We start from the raw sequence: 21,316 nt of genomic DNA on the forward strand, positions 1-21,316 counted from the left end.
TAGATCCTGCAGCCCTAGAATCAGACGTTTCTTCAAGAGGTCCTAGTTCCTTTTATTGGAGATTGGCATTAGAGACAAGATCTACATTCACGTATCCACACATTCACAAATATATACACGTATAAATATATGTATCTATGTATTTGTAGACACATATATATGCCTTCATATATACATATATAGTGTGTGTATTTACAGGTATACACACATATCTATCAATATTTTTACATGCTTCGTATTGATATCAGGCTAACATCAGTTCATAGTGACTCTCCAAGTCTTTCCTACTGCCACACCCCTTGAGAGTCTGTCATCTCCCACTCCAATAGTGAGAAACCTGGCTTCACCACCAATCCCATTACTGAATAGTTCAATTCAGGATACACCTACAGCGTTTTCAGAATTGTTCATTCTTACCTCCATGGCAAAAAATCAGTATAGTACTTATGTATAGCTGCTTTTACCCGTGGTCATACAGCCTTCATTCATTTCCAGAATAACTTGGGCTAGCACCTTTTCCCCGTGTCCTTCAGGGAGGTTATTTCGCATACTTGTAACTATGCTAGATTCTTTAATCTCAGTCTGCATTCTCTCCTAGGATCCCTAGACCTCTGCTTTTTAAAATTTACACACATTAAAGTTAGCTCTCTTTGCTGCAAAGTTCTAGTTTTGACAAATGCACAGTATCTTGTACCTATATTGCAGACCCATGTAGAATAGTTTCACTGCCCTAAAAAAATCCCCTGTGCTTCCCCAGGTGACCTTCCTTTCTGCACAAACCCCTGGAAACCACGGATCAGTTTACCATCTTTATCGTTTTGCCTATTTCAGAATATCATGTAAGTAAAATCACACAAGTATACCTTCCAGACCTGCTTCCCTCACTTTGCAATATACACTGAAGATTCATCCATGTTTCTTCATGGCTTGGTAGCTCATTCCTTTTAATCACTAAGTAATATTTCATTGTATGGATGTACTCCAGTCTGTCCACTCATTTACTGAAGGACATCTTGGTTGCTTCTAGTTTTAGGGGATTATGAATAAAGGTATTGTCAACATTCACATGAAAGTTTCTGTGTAGTCACAGTTTTTCAAATCAGTTGGGAAAATACTCTAGGAGCACAATTACTGGACAAATGGCAAGATTATATTTAACTCTTAGGAAATTCAGATCCATTTTTGTTTAGAAAAATATTGTATTTATACTAGGCGTAAAAACATAAATGATAATTATGGGACTGATGACTGATTTTATTATTTTTGTTTACTTCTGTATTTCCCCAATTATGTTTTGAAGTGATTCAAGCAAGTAAATGTTTATAAGCAGAGAAAGTTTATTTTTAAAGTACAATTGAATAAGAGAATAGCAGGAATAAATAAAAATGCAACAGATATGTGATTTACCTTGTCTCACTGCAAGCCTAGACAACATAGTGTGACCCCATATACGTTGTTAATAATAATAATAATAATAATAATAATAATAATAATAATATAAAGTTGGGTGTGGTGATGTGCACCTGTATCTAGCTACTTAGAGGCAGAGGTGGGAGGATCTGTTAAGCCTAGGAGTTGGAGGCTGCTGTCAGCCATGATTGTGCCACTTCACTCTAGTCTGGGCAACACCGCAAGACCCTGTCTCAAAAACAAAAACTTGTCTCACTGGATGGCCATCTCCTGGCCAGCAGAGATTATTCTGAAAGACGTGAAACGTTATAGGTATTAATGCATCACTGTGAAGCATTTCACTAAAATGAGATTCTGTGTTCTTTTTGTCTACAGTGGGTGTTCCCTGCCATTCCTTTCAGTTTGAGAATATCTCAGATTCGGGAGAAGTAAAGGAACCCTGGTTAGTATTTGGGAGACACAGAATCATGTCAGATTCCAATGCTAATAGTGAACTGTCGGCTTTGTTTCTGAGACTAACCTCTACCTCATATTCCAATTCCCAGTCACTAGATTCCTGGCTTGTTTCTGGTCTAAGTGCACTCAACTGCAAAAAGTCATAAAAGAAGTATTTCCCTAAAATTAAGCAAGTCCTCAGATTATCTAGGTATGAACAGAAATTTGTCAGTAAATGAAAATCTGTAGTGTACCATCACACACGGACACAAACCAAAATACAGAGTCAACTCATTAAGTTTGGGGAAACATTGTCATTATCAATTGTTTTACTTTTCAAGGAAGGAAGAAATTTGGCATCTGTTATTGTACAGAGCACCAAGTAAATAAATTAGTCCTATTATAAACATGTAGTAGCCTGTAACAAAGGCATCTTCATATATCTGATATAATGTTGACAAGCTAAACAATACATCCTCCTCCCTCTCTGAGGAAGACATATGAATTTTTTATGCCTGGCTCTTCATTTCTATTTTTTCTGGATGTCAGGTATAGAATCTGTTTTCAGAATTACCAACCTTTTAAAAACAAAAATCATGAGGTTGGTGAGTCCTGTATCTCTGTGAATATTAGGTATTATTTGCTCACAGATGAGCAAGAAGAGATGCTTACTGGAGCCCAGACTCTTGGAAACAGGATGGTTGCCTCTGATACCCTCACCTCCAGGGTATAAATTATTAATTTCGGGTGCAGTTACTTCATGAGTTTGCCAACAGCTGAATGAAACTTATCTGCTTTGGTTTTATTTTTAGCATCGCATAAGACATAAGAGGGAAATAGGAACAACCTGCAGGAAAGACATGCCACCGCATTATTGTTCTGGGTACTTGAGTAACAGTGGCCTGGCCTTGGGTGGCCTTCTCAGCTGTCATTTAATTTTCCCAACTCAGCGGCTGCAAATGGGCTGCTTGCATAAAACATGCCCATGTTTTATCAGGATTAATAAATCCAATACCTAAATATGACCGCGTGGACCAAACAGAATCAAGCTTTGAAGAGGGCTTCTTTCCTCCTTCTACTTAAATGTCAGGGTTCTGCTCTTGGAGAAGAAGGTTAGAAATCTAAATCTAAGATATCGTTTGTGTTTGCTGTATTTCCAAAAGTTAAAAAAGGAAAGTTTCAACAGATAAACTAGATGCCATCCTTTCCAGAGCAAAAGGAGGTGAAGAGGAAATATGTCCAACCACTTTTAGACAGTCCCTTGCATCCAAGAAAAGCATGCTGAAAAGCAATACATTTTGCAACAATGCTGGAAAAAGGGAAGTCATTTTTGATACCCTCAATCTTTAAATTAGAGCAGCAGAGGTCTGATCTATTCTGTAGTTGCAAATGCTGCAAACTGGCTAAATAATGTGACTATTGGTAAACCAGAAATTAATATGCTTGCTAAGAAAAAGCTAAAACACACCAACTAGCCAAATAATCACTTCCCAATATATTCCATCTGCCACCCAAACCACTCATTATTCATGTCACGTCTCCACGCTTGGCTCTCACTATCCCTTCTGCTTGAAAATCCTTTTCCCAACTTCATCTGCCAATGAAAACAGGGTCTTGTTCAAGGCCTGCAGCAATGTCAACCCTCAGCAGATTTCCTTAGCTCTCTCAGCTAGAGCCCACCATTCCATTCTTGTTCTCCCAAAGACTTCTTTAGGGTCTCTATGAGACACTTGCAGTGTGTTTATCTGTCTCCTCTTGAGTTTCCTGAGAGTTACGACTGTGCTTTGCTTAATCCTTAAATCCCTTCAGCGCCTATGCAATGCCTAACTGACAGTGAGAACCGAGTATGATGAAATGAGCTGATTCAAGAGCTATGTTGCACTGGGACCCTAATGTTGTGTTCACCTACATATGATCAGTTATGTTAAGCATGGAGAAGAGAAGCCATTTGAAATAGGATTTTAGTAATGTTCTGCTATGCTCAACTTTCTGGATTATAGTAGTTGCTTCAAAAACCACCTGAGTCATTGATGTTTGTGCATGTAAAGTTGAGATATTTTTTAATATCAGCCCTTGTTCATGGGAGATTGAAATAGGTTAATGATGATATAATTCTTTCTTTAAGGGAAGTAGGTATTAACTCTTACCTTGAACCAGAAGTGTGCTGTGCCTTAACTTAGTTTCCACTATAAAATAGCAACTAATAGAAATGAATCTAGAAGTCCTGTTATCCAGTGATGGCAATAATCATTATAATTTGTGTTGGGCTTTATGTTTACAAAGCACTTTGGGGTTCATTGTTTTATTCTCACAACATTCTGTTCCTGAATCAGAACTTTGCTTCTGTTCAACACTTAAAACTTGGAAGGCTGATTCAACAAATCCTTCATCCTCAGAGAATTAAACTCTACTCCTGCACTACTCTAAAACAAATTACCTCCGTGCCAGAATAATCTCTAAGACCTTGAATGTGCTTGGCTCAAGTAACACAAACATGCTAGCTGGATAAAGGAAGTCTTCCAAGATCGATGAAGAGGTACAATTCTTCCCTTCTATTCCTTCTATGCCACAACAAACAGGATAGAATGACACTGCTAAACCCTCTACTCACAGGAGCTTTTAATCCCTTAATAAACTAAAATGTTCAGGGAGACTGTGTCTGGATCCTGATATTATTCCTCTAATTATCTGGAAGAAGTTCAGGCTGATGTCCACATCCATCATATCAAGCAAGATAGATAAGCAAAGAGACAACTGAGTTAGAACCAAGGGATCTTTGACAATGAGTTTAATGCTAAAATGATGTTTATTAAGCTGTTCCAGGAAAGGGCACATCTTGTTGTAATCAGATACACGGAACCACTATCTATTTTCACGTTGGTATTCGGAACTCCTCAGCACTCTAGAGGTGCCCCAAACTAGAAAGTATCTCCTCAGCAATCCATCCCAGTCTTAGCCTGAGCTCTAATCCAACTGTCACTGGAAGGAGGTGAGAGGAAAAGAAGTCCTTCCTATAGCTTGACACGTTGTCTATCAGCACTAGTTTTACTTTTATCAGTTTCTTTTACCATTCTCAAAAGTGCTAGGGATGTTTAACTGGCTTAGAAAACTGGGGCAATTCAAAGTCATGGTTTTTTGCATTATTTGGTCTCTAAAAATAATTACTTGACCTTGCACTGAAGGACAAGCACTCAAAGGTAAATAGTCATTTCTAAGATCATCAGAAACAACCTTTAAACAGAAAAGTCAGTTTGCTATTATATGAGCTGCTCTAGAGTTATACAGGAAAAATAAACATGGTAGTATTTGTGAAAAAGAGTGAAAAAGAAGACTTGTAGAGAATTCCTAATTTTGAGAACATCTATATGGGAATGTATGCGTTTTAGTAAAACAAATATTTTACTAGTGATGTAAAGTATACAAAGTTCATTCACATACCTTTTATTTCTCACAAGGCAAGCTCTAATAAATAGAGTGACATAGTGACTGTGGTCTTGAGCACTCGGCTTTCCTACTGACATGCAGTTACTGAATGGAACTGCAGAATCTTCTCTGGTTTATGTTTCAGGCTGTCAATAAATACGATGCTTTGGAGAACACAAGCCTCCTTGCAGGGGCCTGTTTCAACCACAGTGTGTTCTGTGGCTCAGGGCCCCTTCCCAGTTTTCACCAACTGGATGCTGTTGTTCCAGAGAGAGCTTTCTTGGGCTTCTGGAGCATTTCCTCTCATCAAAGAAAGCTCCTAATTTCTGAGTTTTCATTTCTGCCATTGGATGTCCTGACATTTACTGGAAATGTAATATACTGGAGATAGATATGGAAGCGCTCACAAATTCCACAGGCAGGAAGAAGACACAGTCATACCTAAAACTTGATTCCACTCTTCTTTCCTGCTTAAGCACATCTCAACACTCTGCTTGGTTTGTTTTTTAATCTTGTCATTTGATTATACTCAGATATTGGTGACTGAGACAAGGGTGTTTCAAATCAGTCATCAAATCTATGGAAAAGACTGAAACCAGCAGCTCCACCAGCCATAATGTGTCATCTGACAGAAAAAAAAAACCAAACCTTTTCATTTAATCAAAGATATCTGAAAATAGTTAATCAAAAACCAATGTAATACAAGTAAGGATAGAAAATGCAAACAGACAAAGAAATTCCACTCTCAGATGACTTAATATTCTTAAGGGAAGAAGGCTTAAGAATCACAAATGTGACTGGGCACTGTGGCTCAAGTCTGGAACCCCAGCACTTTGGGAGGCGGAGACGAGAGGATTGCCTGTGCTCAGGGGTTCAAGACCAGTCTGAGCAACATGGTGAGACCTTGTCTCTACAATAAGTCAAAAAATTAGCCAGGGGTGGTGGTGGCACATGCCTGTGGTTCCAGCTACCTGGAAGGCTGAAGCGGAAGGATTGCCTGAGCCTGGCAAGTCAAGGCTTTGGTGGCTGTGAGCAGCATGCCACTGCACTCCAGCCTGGGTGACAGAATGAAACTATGACTCAAAAAAAAAAAAAAAAAAAAGAATCACAAATGTGAGTTAAGGAAAATAAGATAATGTTATTGTATAGGAAGAAGGAGCACTTCAACTAAAACTGCAATGTCCTTTATCTGTCAAGATAATTTCTTTAAAGAAGCTAAGGAATCTGTCAAGTCTAGAGTAATATTCCTTTAAATTATTTATATGTAAAACTGTTGACATACATCAAGTATACCCGAGGGATCCTTGGATTTCTTTCTAACTGCACTTAAACAGTCATAATCTGCTAATCAGACTTCAGAGAATGACTAAAAACTGAGGATATTTAAGATAATGAGAAAATGTCATAGTTCTACTTAGAGATTCCCAAGTAGTAAAAACTAGATTTTTGTTATTATTCTCCCTCTTTTTAAAAGTCCAGCCACAGCACTCTAGCCTGGGTGACAGAGTGAGACCCTGTCTCTAAAAATAAGTAAGTAAATAAATGGTTGTATTAGGCAACAGCATCCAGAGTAGTACTTAAACAATACAGTGTGCTAAAACAGGGTAACAAAAAACGTATATACACATTAAGTGTATGATTTCTTTTTATAACACACGGATGTGCTTTTCCTCTCCCATCTTTTGACGCAGGAACAAGGCTTTGCTTTGAAGTAAGGAACCACTGTGGCTCCCCAAACACTTTCTGCATTAACCGTATCCTCAATGCACATGTAAGATTCCCTGTTTCAGTTTCTTAAGTGAAGTGGGAATATAAAGACCTTGTGAAATAATCTGAGTGCAGAATTTAATTTAACTTAATTTAACAACAAGCTTTTAGTAATTTGCCTTCATCAAGACTTTCCAAAACTTTCAATTTAATTTTCACCAAAACAGCCCTTTCCACACTTGTGTTTCATTGGTTTACATATTATTTAACTAAATTACATAATTACTACAGCATTCAAAGGGTATAAACCGGTTGGTAGCCAGCACACTGTCTCTTGGAAAGCACACAACTAATTGTGAAAGAAAATGCACAAAGGTGTTCTAGAGAGTAGCTCACCAGCCACCCAGGCACGCTTGGCAGCAGTCGTGTCTTTCAGAGAACTGTGCAGAACTGGTTACAAATATCCGCTGTACCAGTGATGCGGAATATATTTTCATATGCTTATCATCCAATATCCTCTACCATGAACCATCTGCTCATTTATCTATTTTTCTAATGGATTCATTTTCTTCTCAATTATTTACAAGTGTTCTTTATAAGTCCCAGAAATTACTCCTTTGCCTTTTATTTATCATAATATTTTCTCCCAGGCTGCTGCCTATCTACTAACTACTTTTTGTACTTATTCTATTTGACAAAGCTACTTGATTTTGATGGAACAAAAGGAACTTTTTTCTTCATTGAGTTTGTTTTCTATGTCTTGTTTAAGAAAGCCTCCCTTTGCTAAGATTCTAAACATATTCTCTGACATTTTCTTCTACTACTTTAATAAATTTTTTATTCCCCAGTTCTAGATGAAGAACTTGAAGTACAGATATTTTAGATATTTGGCCAAAATTATAAAGCTAAAAATGGTGAATCTGGGACCCATACGGATATTTATCTCTGTATAAACTCCAAAGCCAATGCTACAACCTCATACCACATTCCTTAAGAAAGAATTAAAGTCTGAGAGAAGCAAAGTGGAATATTTGATATCAGATAATGATGAAAATTTGGATAAATGCACATCTTTGTATTGTGAGTACATAAGTAATTGACATAAAAATGAATCTTCATCAGCTTCAGAAAACCTGTGTGATCTCCTCCTGTGGTCAAGGGACTCAAGTGGCTGTAGATCTTAAGCAATTATTCAGCAACTACTGGATGCTATGAACCAGATGCTAGGCATCTAACTATAAACCAAAAAGATAAAGCGTTTAGCCTCATGAGCTTATAGTCTAAAAGAGGAATGTCTATTAAGCAAATTACAGCTAACCTCAAACAACTGTGTTGAGTACTAAAAGGAGAACACAAATGTAATCAAAGTGAATAAAGAAGAACCTTTAAAAAAAACCTAAGAACCACCAATAAGGAGGGATGTTGTGAGCAAAGAGAGCAGTGACAAGACAGAAAGCAAAGCACAGACCATGTAGGAAAGGGCTTCAAGTGGACCTCAGAGTCCCAAGATGCTTTCTGTGATCACCATCTCTTCTCTGCCCTTTGGCTGCCTCATTTATTCCCAAGTGCTCAGCTATCGACTCAATCCAGATGTATACCTCCAGGTCCAACCATGTGTATTCATTTACTCATCTGTTCACTCAGGTCAACAATAATATATGAAACACTGCCATGTCACAAACAATGTTGCTGAGGGCCACACTTTCATTTTCATCCCTTCCCTAGAGGGCTCTGTGAATGTTCTACAATTTCCTAAAGCTTTGCTTTCAACTGTACCTTGACTTGTGGTCATTTAGGTCACATGCCTTCTATCTGCTAATAGAAAGTTAGCTCCTGAGGGTGGGGTTTATGTCCCTGAGGGTGGGTTTATGTCCAATGTGCCTTCGTGTCCCCCAAAGTATGTGTGTGCCTTGGAATCTAGTGTCACAGGTGTTCTGTTATCACACTTATTACATTGCTGTGTGATCAATGGCTTAACTTTTTCTCTTGTGGACTGTTCTGTGAACTTTGTAAGGACTGGCAGAAGCGCATAACGAATGAATGGATATCTTGTATTTTAATCAAACATAATCTTCCTATTGATTTTGTCATTTCACTGAGGTCACTAATTATTCTCACTACTACCCTCCCATCATCTTTCCAGGGAGTTGAAATTTTGGCATGACCATTATCTCCTGATTCCTCTGTCTTTTTAAAATATCCAATGAGCTGTTAAATCTTGTGGCTTCTACTTTTGCAGCCACATTCAAATCTTTTCTATTCTCCCTGCAACCACCTTGGTTTAGGCTCACTGTCTCTTGTAAGAACACTGACTGGTCTCCCTTCTTGACTCCCCATACCACATGACACCTGCTGCTGTTCGTAAACTTTCCTGAATCATAATTCCATCCTGCCAATCCCTGACTTAAAAACATTCGAAGCCTCCCTTTAATCCACTGCATTAATTTTAGCTCTCTCTGCTGGACATTACCCCATCTACGTTTTGATTCTAATCTCCCACGACTTCCCTATTGATACCTTCTCCCCTTCCACTCCCCAGTCAAACAGAACTATACACTTTTTATTAAATATGTTGTGTGTTTTCCATCTGTTACTTCTGCCTGGGACACTCGCTTTCATTCTATACTTTGAGGCCCACTATAAACATCAGCTTGTTCATGATGTACGTCCGGATACCCCACAAGACAAGATTTCTGCCTCACTCGAATAGTTGCAGCCTTTTTTATTCCTTTCTTGGAGTTCAGTCTTCACTCTGTTTTATTTATAGTCATTTGGTACTTACCTTGTCCACTGCAATATAAGCGCTCTGAAGTAAGGACAAGTGGTTTCATTATTTTTCTGTGTCTGGAGAGAGTCTAGTACAAGGGTCTTGCAAGAAGCAATCAATAAATATTTGTTGAATTAAACTGTTCTCTCAACTTTATTGTCCTCGAGGACAGGGACTTTAAGTGTCTCTCAAAACTTAGTGAGTGCTCAAAACATGTTTTTTAGAAATAGCTTCATGGTTCCAGAGCAAGGTTTTTCAAAATACATGTAACGTTAACATTAACCTGATGTATTCATGTAGAAATTTCTCATCATTTAACATAAAGAAAAAAGAAACAAACTCTGATTCAAATATTCTTTATTCTCTTTCTTTGTTTTATATGATGAAGCCTAACTCTTAGAGGTGTTTATCATGTGTTAATCACTGTCTTAACAACCATCATTTCATGTAATCCTCACAACCGTATCATGAAGCCCTGTTTGTTTGTTTGTTTGTTTTTTCCCATCTGATGGGTGGAAGGTTTAGAGAAGTAAAGAACTTGAACTCACAACAGACAAATGGCAGAGCTGAGATTGGTACCTAGGCAGTTTCTGCCTCCAGAATCACCCTTGGGCCATACTGCCTTGGTTACATTTGCTGAGCCCCTTCATTTCAACAGTTTGAATTTTAAAAAACTTTTTTTTTTTTTTTTTTTTTAGTAGGAATCTCACTTTGCCACCCAGGCTGGAGTGCAGTGGCATGCTCATGGCCACCACAGCCTTGCCCTGCTGGGCTCAGGTGATCCTTCAGCTTCAGCCTTTCAAATAGCTGGAACTATAGGTGTGCACCACCATGCCTGGCTAATTTTTTGATTTATTGTAGAGATGTGGTCTCGCCAAGTTGCCCCAGATGGTCTCGAACCTCTGGACTCAGGCAATCCTCTTGCCTCCACCACCCAAGGTGCTGGGAATACAGGTGTGAGTCACTGCACCTGGCTTAAAAACTTTTAAAAACACTTTGACCTACATCTTCAAATCATTCTTTGAAACATAAGAACTTTTGACTTAGATTATTTTAAAGGGTGCTTTTTATTTTAAAAATAAAGAATTGTTAAGTCTATTTCTTCTACCTGCCAATGTAAGCTTCAAGTTTAGGTGATTCGTTTTTTTCAAACAACATGCATGGTCAATACTTGATTATGCACTCCAAAGGATGGAGTAGAAACAAAGTCAGCAGACTACCAAAGAACTCATAATCATTTGATTTTTGAAAACAGTTTGGAAATTTCAGAATCAAAGATAACAACTTACTCTCCATTTCCCACACAAACCTTTACATACTTGAAAACTCCATTAGTAGCCTGGACCTTTATTGGCTGGCAGAGTAAAGGGGCGAGGGTTGTCGCAGGTAATCCACAAAAAAAGTCAGAATAACCAGAAGTTTCTCTCTTTTCAAATCTCTATTCAGTCTGCAGAGAAGGCACTAGCACTAATTCTGACCATAGTCCTGAAAAGACTACACCTCTTTCACCTAGCACCAAGTAGTTGACAAACTTCAAAACTAAGAGAAGAAGTTTGTATTGGCCTAAATATGCTGACAGTACATTATGATACAACGCGCTGCCTCCTTTAGGATTCAGAGACACAAGTGTATGAAGTAGAGACAAACACAGGTAGTTAAATACAAGGAGACGCTACTGCCAGACAGCTCACAAGTATCTCTTCAGTCTCTTTTGTAAATATTATCATTAAATATCCGAATGATAGCTCAAGCCAAAACTATGTCAAGAAAGGACCAACTCTGCTTTTTAGTAAAATAAAGAAGAAAAATGATTCCTGATATTTGAACTACTCAAGTGTTCAATTTATTCATTCAAAGAAAAAAAAAACTGTAGAAAGTCTGACAATATTAACTTTTACTATTTAGTCATAGCTATTATATCTTTTCCTGGATTTAAGTGTTAATGTTAAAATATATCATCACTGTAGGTATGATGAATTTCTGTGACTTAAGTGATACTTTAAAATCCAAATCTCATTTATAAAGCAACATTTTATCATCTAGAGTATTTTTACTCCTTTAAAATGATCTAAGATATTCACTTGTTGATACTTCAGTATTTCAAGTTATAGATCATAAGTCCAAAAAAGAACAAAAGAAATCAATTAGTGTCTAATATTCACAAGTACGTAATGAAAAATGACAGGCTAAATACTCATGAGTACTGGTTAATATTATGCCAACTCCCTCTGCTGTAGCAGAAATCATAAACATAAAAAAGCACATAATAGAAAAATAAGTTTAAATCAAGTAAAAATATTTATGACATTCATAAAATGACATCTTTTATAAAAATATTTTATGATAATATTTTATGACATATGACTTCCTAAAAAGTGCATTTACTCAATCATGAATGAAAGCAGATGTAGATAATTCAAAAATAAAATATAAACAAAATATATACAAAATAGAACAAAAACAATTTTGCTTAAATGTCACCGAATAGCCATTGCCTTGCTAAGCTATGGCAAGGCCATGCTTCCTGGTTTTGACCCACTTCCCTGCCCTTAGAGAGATGAATCTTCTCTCTCTTTCTCTCTCTCTCTCTCTTTCTCTCCCTGTGTTACTTTTAAATAAACTATATTTTCTAAGCTAAAAATAATAATAATAATAAATCACTGAATAAATGCATATTCTTAGCAATCTGTAACTTCTTTTAAGAAGTCATCTATATATTAGCTAAATAGTTTCATAAAGATGGATTATTAAGGTGGAACATGTATACTGATTCGTATTAAAGAAAGAGATTCCTAACTTCCTGTTTCAGATCATTACAATTTCCACATGAAATCAAAACCCACAATACATTTAACATCGTGAATATGAAGTACAGACTCATTTGGATAGAAACTTACCTGAATGTACATGCATGGTCATTACTTCTGCCTGGGACACTCGCTTTCATTCTATACTGAATGTACATTATTTTCCTTTGAAAAGCAACTTCCTCAACATTGCATGTTAAGAATAATGAAACGTAACCATTCATCCTGACCTAGATAAGAATTTTCAAAGGCGGAGAGGAAAAACAAAAATCTTCCCCTCATAAATCTCAATCCTACTTCATGAGTTTTCCTTTAATTTTTGCTATTTTAGAACACTAATAATTTTGCTGTGTTTTCCCTGGAGCGTTCCCTATCAAGATTAAAGAAGGGCTTATTCAGAGACAAACAGGATCCAGGAGTAACGTGCAGCTTCCAGGCAAGCTATAAATAGCTGCAGCATTTTCAAGAAATCTTGTGCCACTGTGTAAGATGCAGTTTAAACATGCAGTGCAGATTTTATTACAATGGTGTCACCAAAATTCCTTAAGTGAGAAATTCAATTCTTACCAAGTTTTCTTGGTTCCTGGCTGCTATTTTCTGCTCTTCTTCTGCCCCATTTTTCATGTATTTGACCTCTTCCACTGGTTTGATCCTATACTCATCTGAGTGCCAAAAAAAGAAAACACATTTTATAAATTTTTCTATAATGGCAGAAAAGTGTCAGTTAGAAAAGCCCAACAGTCTAATTTGTTAGATCCTTTTCCCTGAGGCCTTTATACAGATTCATTTGGGACAATCTGGAAGAAGCTTACCCAGGCATTTTTCTTTTTCTTTTTTGAGTTGGGGTCTCACTCTGTCACCCAGGCTGGGGTACAGTAGCATGATCACAGCTCACCATAGCCTCGACCTCCTGGACTCAGATGATTCTTCCACCTTAGCCTCTGAGTAGCTGGGACTACAGGCACATGCCACTATGCCTGGCCATCTTGGATCTTTTTAAGAGGCACTGTCCTCTGTCTATTGGAAAAAACTCAGCACTGTGTATGCAGTTAATCAAAGTGTTACTGCCTGGTCCTTCCACAGAGAGCAAATGTTTCAGAAGAAAAAGGATATTCCATCTCAAAAGACTTTCGGGGTCTATATAAACTGGGACATATCATATAATGATCTATTTTCCCCAAGAGAATATTAGTTCAAAATGCCTGTAACAGCAATTTCCAGCAATACATTCATTCTTTGACTCTTTTGAAAGAAACAAACCACTACTTAAGACTAAGGAGATGCACTGATAAACATATAGAATTGATATTTTTCTTTTTGTAATTCCTATATTAAATTTGAACTGTCTGCAATTATTTCACTTCAAATATATACTACATATTTATTATATACATACACATAGGTATATGTGTCACACACTCACGCACACGTGCGCGCACACACACACACACACACACACACACACACACACACACTCTCTGTAAAGTCATATGCATGAAGAACCATTAATACCTAACGGATCTAACAGTCAGGTCTATCACTCAAGGCTGAAAGTATAGTGGAAGGTGGATGGGATCTAGACTTTGCAATAGCTAGAAAGAGTACAAAAAAATCCCAATATCAATAGATATCATAGGACAAATGCAGGAAAACTTGCAGTTAAAGTTCTTCTCCAGGATAGAGTGATGACGATGATGACATTTTCATGATTCCTGTCAACAGGAAAAGACTTGAGTACACTAAGGTCAAAAATATTTGTGACTCTGAGTCATTTTTCATCCAATTTGTGGCAAAAAAAGAATCACAGAAATTATGAAATTAGAAATTTTCATCAACCAGCAAACTGATAAATGGCATATGGCATGGAATAATGTCTAACTAGGAAGGACTGCCTGGAAGACAGCCGTCTATTGCTGAGAGTGTTTACGAGTGGGTACCCAAAAAAACCCGGAATTATTTTTTGGAGGGCAGGCTCCTTGCAGTACAGGCTTTCCTCACTAAAAAAAGTGTTCTAGGAACCCATTGGCATCAGTATACTAGCTAGCATTGTTGTAAGAGGCTGTGTTCAGCTTCAGTGAATTTTTTTTTTTTTTGAGATTCTTTCAATGCATTTACTTATTTCATGATGGGTGATGGGTGCTTTACGAGCACACCTGCTCAAACAGTGCTGAGTGTTCAGCAGTTTTGGACCAAAAACAACACGACCCTTGTGCCCCACCCTTACTATTCAACCAATCTTATCCTGAGCAACTTCTTTTTTGCTTCCCTGGATGAAAAGAGCCCTTAAAGGGAAACATTTTGCTGATGTGAAAAAGGTGAAGGAAAAAAAAAAAATTAAGAGCACTAAAAGGTAGCAAAATTGACGAGTTCAAAAACTGTTTTGAACAGTGGAAAAAGTAACTTGATAGGTGTATTACATCCAACAGAGAGTACTTTGAAGGTGACTGAAGCTTAAACATGTAAGAATAAATACACAACTTTTTATAAAAACATTCTTGTTTTTTGGGTCCCCCTTCATATATTTTTGTTTAGAAAGTTGCAATGTATTTTCTTATTACCTATGATTAGATGGGTGCAATGACTCTATTCATATATAATTTATTGTTTTAGTATTGATAATACCACTTTATTATGTATTTTCAGGTTTACTCATACTATTCCTTAACACACAGCCTCCAAAGACACTCTTTATAGTTCAGTAAGATTTCTTCAAGTAATTATACTGTTCAAATGGTTCTCAAAATTATCATTCTTATGAATGTAATACATTTGCATATATCTGAATAAAGACTCCACGGTCATGGCTAAGCCTATTGTTTCTTCCACCTGATAATTCAGAGTAGCTATTGATTCTGCCTTTTTGTAAAGAAATGAGAAAGGCTAGTGTGAGGTTGAGCAACAAGTCCTTTAGAAATAGGTCCTGCCGGGCTCAGTGGCTCAGCCTGTAATCCCGTGCTTTGGGAGGCTGAGGTGTGTGGATTGCCTGAGCCCGCAGGTTCGAGACCCGCCTGGGCAGAGAGACCTCATCTTTACAATAAATCAAAAAATCAGCTGGGCGTGGTAGCGCATGCCTGTAATTCCGGCTACTTGGAAGGCTGAGGCCGAAGGATCGCCGGAGCCCAGCAGGTCGAGGCTGCGGTGGCCGGGAGCGGCCACTGCACTCCAGTCTGGGCGACAGAGTGAGACTCCAACTCAAAAAAAAAAAAAAGAAATAGGTCCTAAATGTACTAAGTTCATCAGTAGACTCCGACCCACAGTGACAACACAAAAGAATTTCACATTCCAATTTGGTATTCAGAAGAGAAAAAAATGAAAGTAAGTTAATAATATTGACACACTGAAGAATATTTACTCAGAAAGTGGAAAAACGATTGCTAAGTAAAAAAAAAAAACACACTAAATTATGCCCCCCAATACGATTACACAGATATTTTTTAAAAGGTTAAAAAAAAGTTAAAGATGGGTCTTCCTAACTTTTGGGATGTTAATATTTAAAAATCATGGCTCACTGAGATAATTATAAACACTTACCTAAATTGGGATCTTAAGTGCTCATAGTGAGTTTCTAATTATTTAAATATACATTACATATATTGTGTGTATATGTGTGTATATATATAGACAAAAATCATAGAATCTACTGGCATTGATTTTATATATATATAAAATCAATGCCAGTAGATTCTATGATTTTTGTCTATAGTCCCCAACCCCTACATGATAGGATGGGGACGAGCCCCTTTGCCTGCTGCATAGGAAGGGTTTTTCTCCTAGAGAGGAGAGATCCAGTCCTGCCCATTATCCTCCCCCACCTGTCAAGTCATAGCCCAGAGTAGATACATTCTGAGCAGTCTCACAATATCCAGTCTTCGTTTTCTTATCCCTCCAGGGAACACAACTGAATTGAAAGTAGTAGACAAACTATTAATATTTTTCTAACATTTTTCTCCAGTGAAATGGAAACACTACTGGTTATATGACTTTCAAGGCAGCATTATCCCAAATACAGGTTTTTAAAAAAATTTTCACATCAAGACAGAATCCTCACCAATTTAGACAGAAGATAGGTTTTAACATGTCATTAACAATCTTGGCTGGCTTGCCAACACGGTGTTAGAGAAACACAGTAAGACTGGACACAAAGGGAGAAAAAACAAACAGCCAAGACTACAAAGCCAGACCTATCATTACTTATACAACATACTGCACAAAATCCATCATGATATAAAACAAAAAAGCCTGCAAGACCCTTAGATAAGCCACAATTTGTACAAAGCGAATACTTAAAAATGATCTGTCAAATTCTCAAAGGCTGGTGCCAGGAATGAAGATGTCCATCTGGAAACAGACAACTCATTAACAAATGTGGCACACATTCTCAAGGCGGTGCAGCCCTCGGGAACGCCCTGCCTCACCAACCAGCCTCCGTGCAGCCAAACTGAGATTTGAATTCTGACAGCAAGACCATCACTACTGAAATCCAGTTTTCCTTTTGTTGAAGGCACAGGGGAATTAATTTGGGACTTTGGGTCTCCTTTATCAGAAGCCACACTGGAGGTGGTAGGGACAGCCACTGTCACCAGCCAGAGGGTCCTGGCAGCAGAACAATGTACCAACTCGATGAAGAGCAGGGAGAAGTGGCACACGTCTTTCCCGGTCTTCCTCTGGCTCCCTCCAGCTCTCTCACACCTGTTCACAATTTCTCTTTTCTTCCTGTTGATCTTGTCAGGTGGCTTATTAAAATGCACGTCAGGAACAGTAGGCTGCCTCTCCGCTCCCTCCATGTAAACAGTTGCAGGCTGTGCTAGTCAAAATAGATCTGGAGGGAAAGCAACGCCTTGGAGATATTTTTAGCATTTTATTCCTCTGATTACATCAGAGGGGACTGGGATTGTTTGGTGGCAGTCATTGATCAAAAGAAGACTGCATGAGAAGCTGAAGCTGTCAGAGTCGATTCAAATTTGCACCATTTAGAAAATAACTGTGAGATCCCTCCATACCTTAAAGAGTAGCATTCATAGAGATCTTCTGCCATTCTTCCTCCTTCCCCATTCTATATGGACATTTCTAACTTTTTAGTCATCCTGACATTATAAACCTACTGCAGCACCCATCTCCTTCTAGTTGATTCCTTTTAAGGTTGGTTCTGTTCATTATAAATGTAATTCTGAAGCAGATCTTCTACGTGCAAAGCTTGGAAGAAGGGAGATAGGGCCAGTGAGTTCTTGAAGTAGCTGCCATTGTTATGAAATGCTGGAGTGGCGAATGGCACAGCAGGTCAATCCCTCCATGTCCCACTAATGACTTTCAATCATTTGGAACTGAAAATCTGGAACCGCCAAAGGGCTGCTTGGTTGCCGGTACAGTGGCGCGTGCCTATAGTCCCAGCTACTCTGGAGTCTGAGGCAAGAGGATTGCTTGAGCCCAGGAGTTCAAGACCAGCAACATAAAGAGACCCCTCTAAAAATCAAAATTAAAAAGAAAAAAAAAAAGCCAAAGGTCTACTTGGGAATTAAGCTACTAATGTTTTCTAATAACAAGTACACTTGAAAGTAAAACAAATAAGCCTCCCCAAATCTGAATGGCTTGTACGTCAAAGGGCACAGAATACATAAAAGAGGAGATGGTTTCATGTCCAGGTTACTCCATGGAAACCTATTTAATTTAATGCAGCTGAGCCATGTCAGTAAGGGTACCAGCACCTCGGTACTGAGTCTTGTAAGGGGGGTGGTCATGTGACTCAGGCAGGTAGAGAAGGAGAAAAGAACGTTTTCTGTCGTTTTTTCCTGGATGTAAGGCTTGAGCTGGGCCAATATTTTAAACAAAGTTTGTCTTTGATGTCAAGTAATGTCCTCTTCTAAACCCTTCTTAAATCTCCATGGAATCCCTGCCCTCACTAAGCCTCCAATGTGCCTTCTGCAGCTTTCCTGGCCCTCTTCCCCTATCCCTCCCACCTCTGTATAGCCTTCTCTAAGGTATATGTCAAAGGCCATTTTTCTTTTCTTTTTTCTTTTTGGAGACAGTCTACCTCTGTTACCCAGGCTGCAATGCAATGATGCAATCATAGTTCACTGCAACCTTGAACTCCTAGACTTAGTGATCCTCCTGCCTCAGCCTCCTGAGTAAGCCAGGACTACAGGCACACCATCACATGTGGGTAATTTTTTTTTTTAATGTATTTTTTGTGGAAATAAGGGTCTTTGTCATCTCTAACTCCTGGCCTTAATGGATCCTCACCCCTCAGCTTCCCAAAGTCCTGGGATTACAGGCATGAACCACCCCACCCAGCTTCAAAGGCTACTTTCAAGCTATTTTCTCAGACTTTCATGCTCAATCAAAAAATGATTCTTGTTCAATTAAGAATCTCTAAGCCGGGCTCAGTGGCTCAGCCTGTAATCTCGTGCTTTGGGAGGCTGAGGTGAGTGGATTGCCTGAGCCCGTGGGTTCGAGACCTGCCTGGGCAGGCGAGACCTCATCTCTACAATAAATCAAAAAATTAGCTGGGTGTGGTAGCACGCGCCTGTAGTTCCAGCTACTTGGAAGGCTGAGGTGGAAGGATTGCTGGAGCCCAGCAGGTCGAGGCTGCGGTGGCCTGGAGCAGCCACTGCACTCCAGTTGGGCCGACAGAGTGAGACTCCAACTCAAAAAAAAAGAGAAAAGAATCTCTAATTGGTGTACTTATAAGGAATACAACATAAAGTAAAATAAACTAAGACTGGATGAGTGGTATGGATGGGAGTGAGATGAGAGGTCCACAATTACTTTTTAGGACAGGAAAGCCACTGTTGGGTAAGCCAGTCTTACCCAGTCTTTATTCCTTCAGGGATTGCTGAGCTTTCTGGATTCATGAGTTGCCACTTTTGGCCAAATTTGGAAAATTTTCAGCTACGATTTCCCCTCCCTTCCTTCTCTCCTTCCTTCCTCCACCCCTCCCTTCCACCCTCTCCCTCCCTCCCTTTCTTCCTCTTTCTCCCTCCCTTCACACAAATTGTAAATGGTGGTGTTCCAAAGTCCACATTAATTACTATGCCTTTATACTAGGCTTTTGAACTTGTCTCATCTCTCCTATCATCCTAATCTCTAAATATAGTTTTTGTGTTTCATATTTTTGTAGCAATAGGTGAGTGCCCAAAAAATATTTGTTGGTTTAAACAGACGTTTGTTTCAGAAGCATCAAAGAACAGAGAACAATGCAAGCTTCGGTCACTTGAGCATATCCAACTTGGTTCACTTCTAAACTATCCTCATCTGGAAAGTGTATACTCTGTACAATCTGAGGACCTACTATGTGCCAGGTTCTGTGATAAGCAATGCAGGGAATGGGAAGGAAAGGCAATGAAGAAGGCCAGGAAACAGAGCCTCAGGAGAACCAGCTGTCTGGAGGGGAAGACTCATACTTTGAGAACCCATCTTCTACTTGACTGATCACATTCCACTCTGCCAGTTCACCATGACTGACTTGAAATCTGGAACAATCTTATGTACAAGTTTGGAACAATCTTATATATAAAACAAAGTTGGAGAACCTCATATATCAATACCCCAAGTGAGCCAGTCCCTTAACAATAATTACTCTATTTTTAAAAGTGATTTAGCCAGTTGTAGCAAGTGCTTTAGCAATTTCTTTTCTTTTTTTTTTTTTGAGTTGGAGTCTCACTCTGTCGCCCAGACTGGAGTGCAGTGGCCGCTCCCAGCCACCGCAGCCTCGACCAGCTGGGCTCCGGCGATCCTTCCGCCTCAGCCTTCGAGTGGCCGGAATTACAGGCATGTGCTACCACGCCCGGCTGATTTTTTGATTTACTGTAGAGAGGAGGTCTCGCTGCCCAGGCGGGTCTCAAACCTGCAGGCTCAGGCAATCCACTCACCTCAGCCTCCCAAAGGCGCGGGATTACAGGCTGAGCCACCAAGCCCGGTTTATTAAGCAATTTCTAGGGTAAGTATAAACAGTCTCTTCTGAAGGTTTAATTTAAACATTTCTAAAAGAGGGTGTAAAATAGTCTCAATTCTTTGCAGAGTATGTCTTAAATCAACCTAATAAAGAAAACACTTCAAAATAAGATTGATTCATTATGCTCTAATAATCTAAAAATATGAGTTGTTAAAAATAATAAGCTTTAATTTTTAGAGACTAGACATGAGAGCTACTGACCACTGGATCTCTACTAGGGCAATATAAAGAATGTGTATATTTGTAGATATTCCTTCTGATACCTCATAATCTAAAATGTTAATATCATAATTCTCATATGCCTTATTCACTAGTGAAACCTACCTAATGCCTGTTTACATTTAAACAAGAGATAAACCCCAGAGATAAAAGGCCTTATAGGGGTGGTTAATGTTGCCGGACCGGTTGCTATGGTTTGAACGATGCCCCTCCAAAACTCATGTAGAACTTAGTTTCTATGATGGTGGTACTGAGAGGTGTGCCCTTTGGGAGGTGATTAAGTCATGAAGCCACCATCCTCAGGAACATGATCAGTGTCTTATAGTGCCCTTATAAAAGGGCATGCAGGAGTGAATTGCCTTTCTACTTCCTGTCAAGTGAAGATACAGCATACAAGGGGAGACCCCACCAAAAGGTGGAATTATCTTTTGGAAGGCAGGCCTCCTGTAGTACAGGTTTGTCACCATTAGGTAAGTGTTCTAGAAATCCATGGGCATCAGTGTACCAGCCAGCACTGCTGTGAGAGACTACATTCAGCTTCAGTTAAATTTGTTTTTTTTTTTTTTTGGGAGATTATTTCAACACATTTGCTTATTTCAT

General features: G+C 38.7%; 1 protein-coding gene across 1 annotated transcript in view; it reads right to left on the bottom strand.

Annotated features, from left to right (window-relative positions):
* CUNH1orf21 (chromosome unknown C1orf21 homolog) overlaps nucleotides 1–21,316 on the bottom strand; it is a 156,462-nt gene that overhangs the window by 103,515 nt on the left and 31,631 nt on the right. The window contains exon 2 of the mRNA XM_008056110.1: nucleotides 13,117–13,211. Within this exon, the coding sequence (XP_008054301.1) occupies nucleotides 13,117–13,211 (95 nt within the window). The remainder of the gene's footprint in view (nucleotides 1–13,116; nucleotides 13,212–21,316) is intronic.

The sequence above is a fragment of the Carlito syrichta genome, unplaced genomic scaffold, assembly GCF_000164805.1.
Source record: "Carlito syrichta isolate Samal-C Ts95f unplaced genomic scaffold, Tarsius_syrichta-2.0.1 Scaffold302219, whole genome shotgun sequence".
Taxonomy (NCBI): Eukaryota; Metazoa; Chordata; class Mammalia; order Primates; family Tarsiidae; genus Carlito; species Carlito syrichta.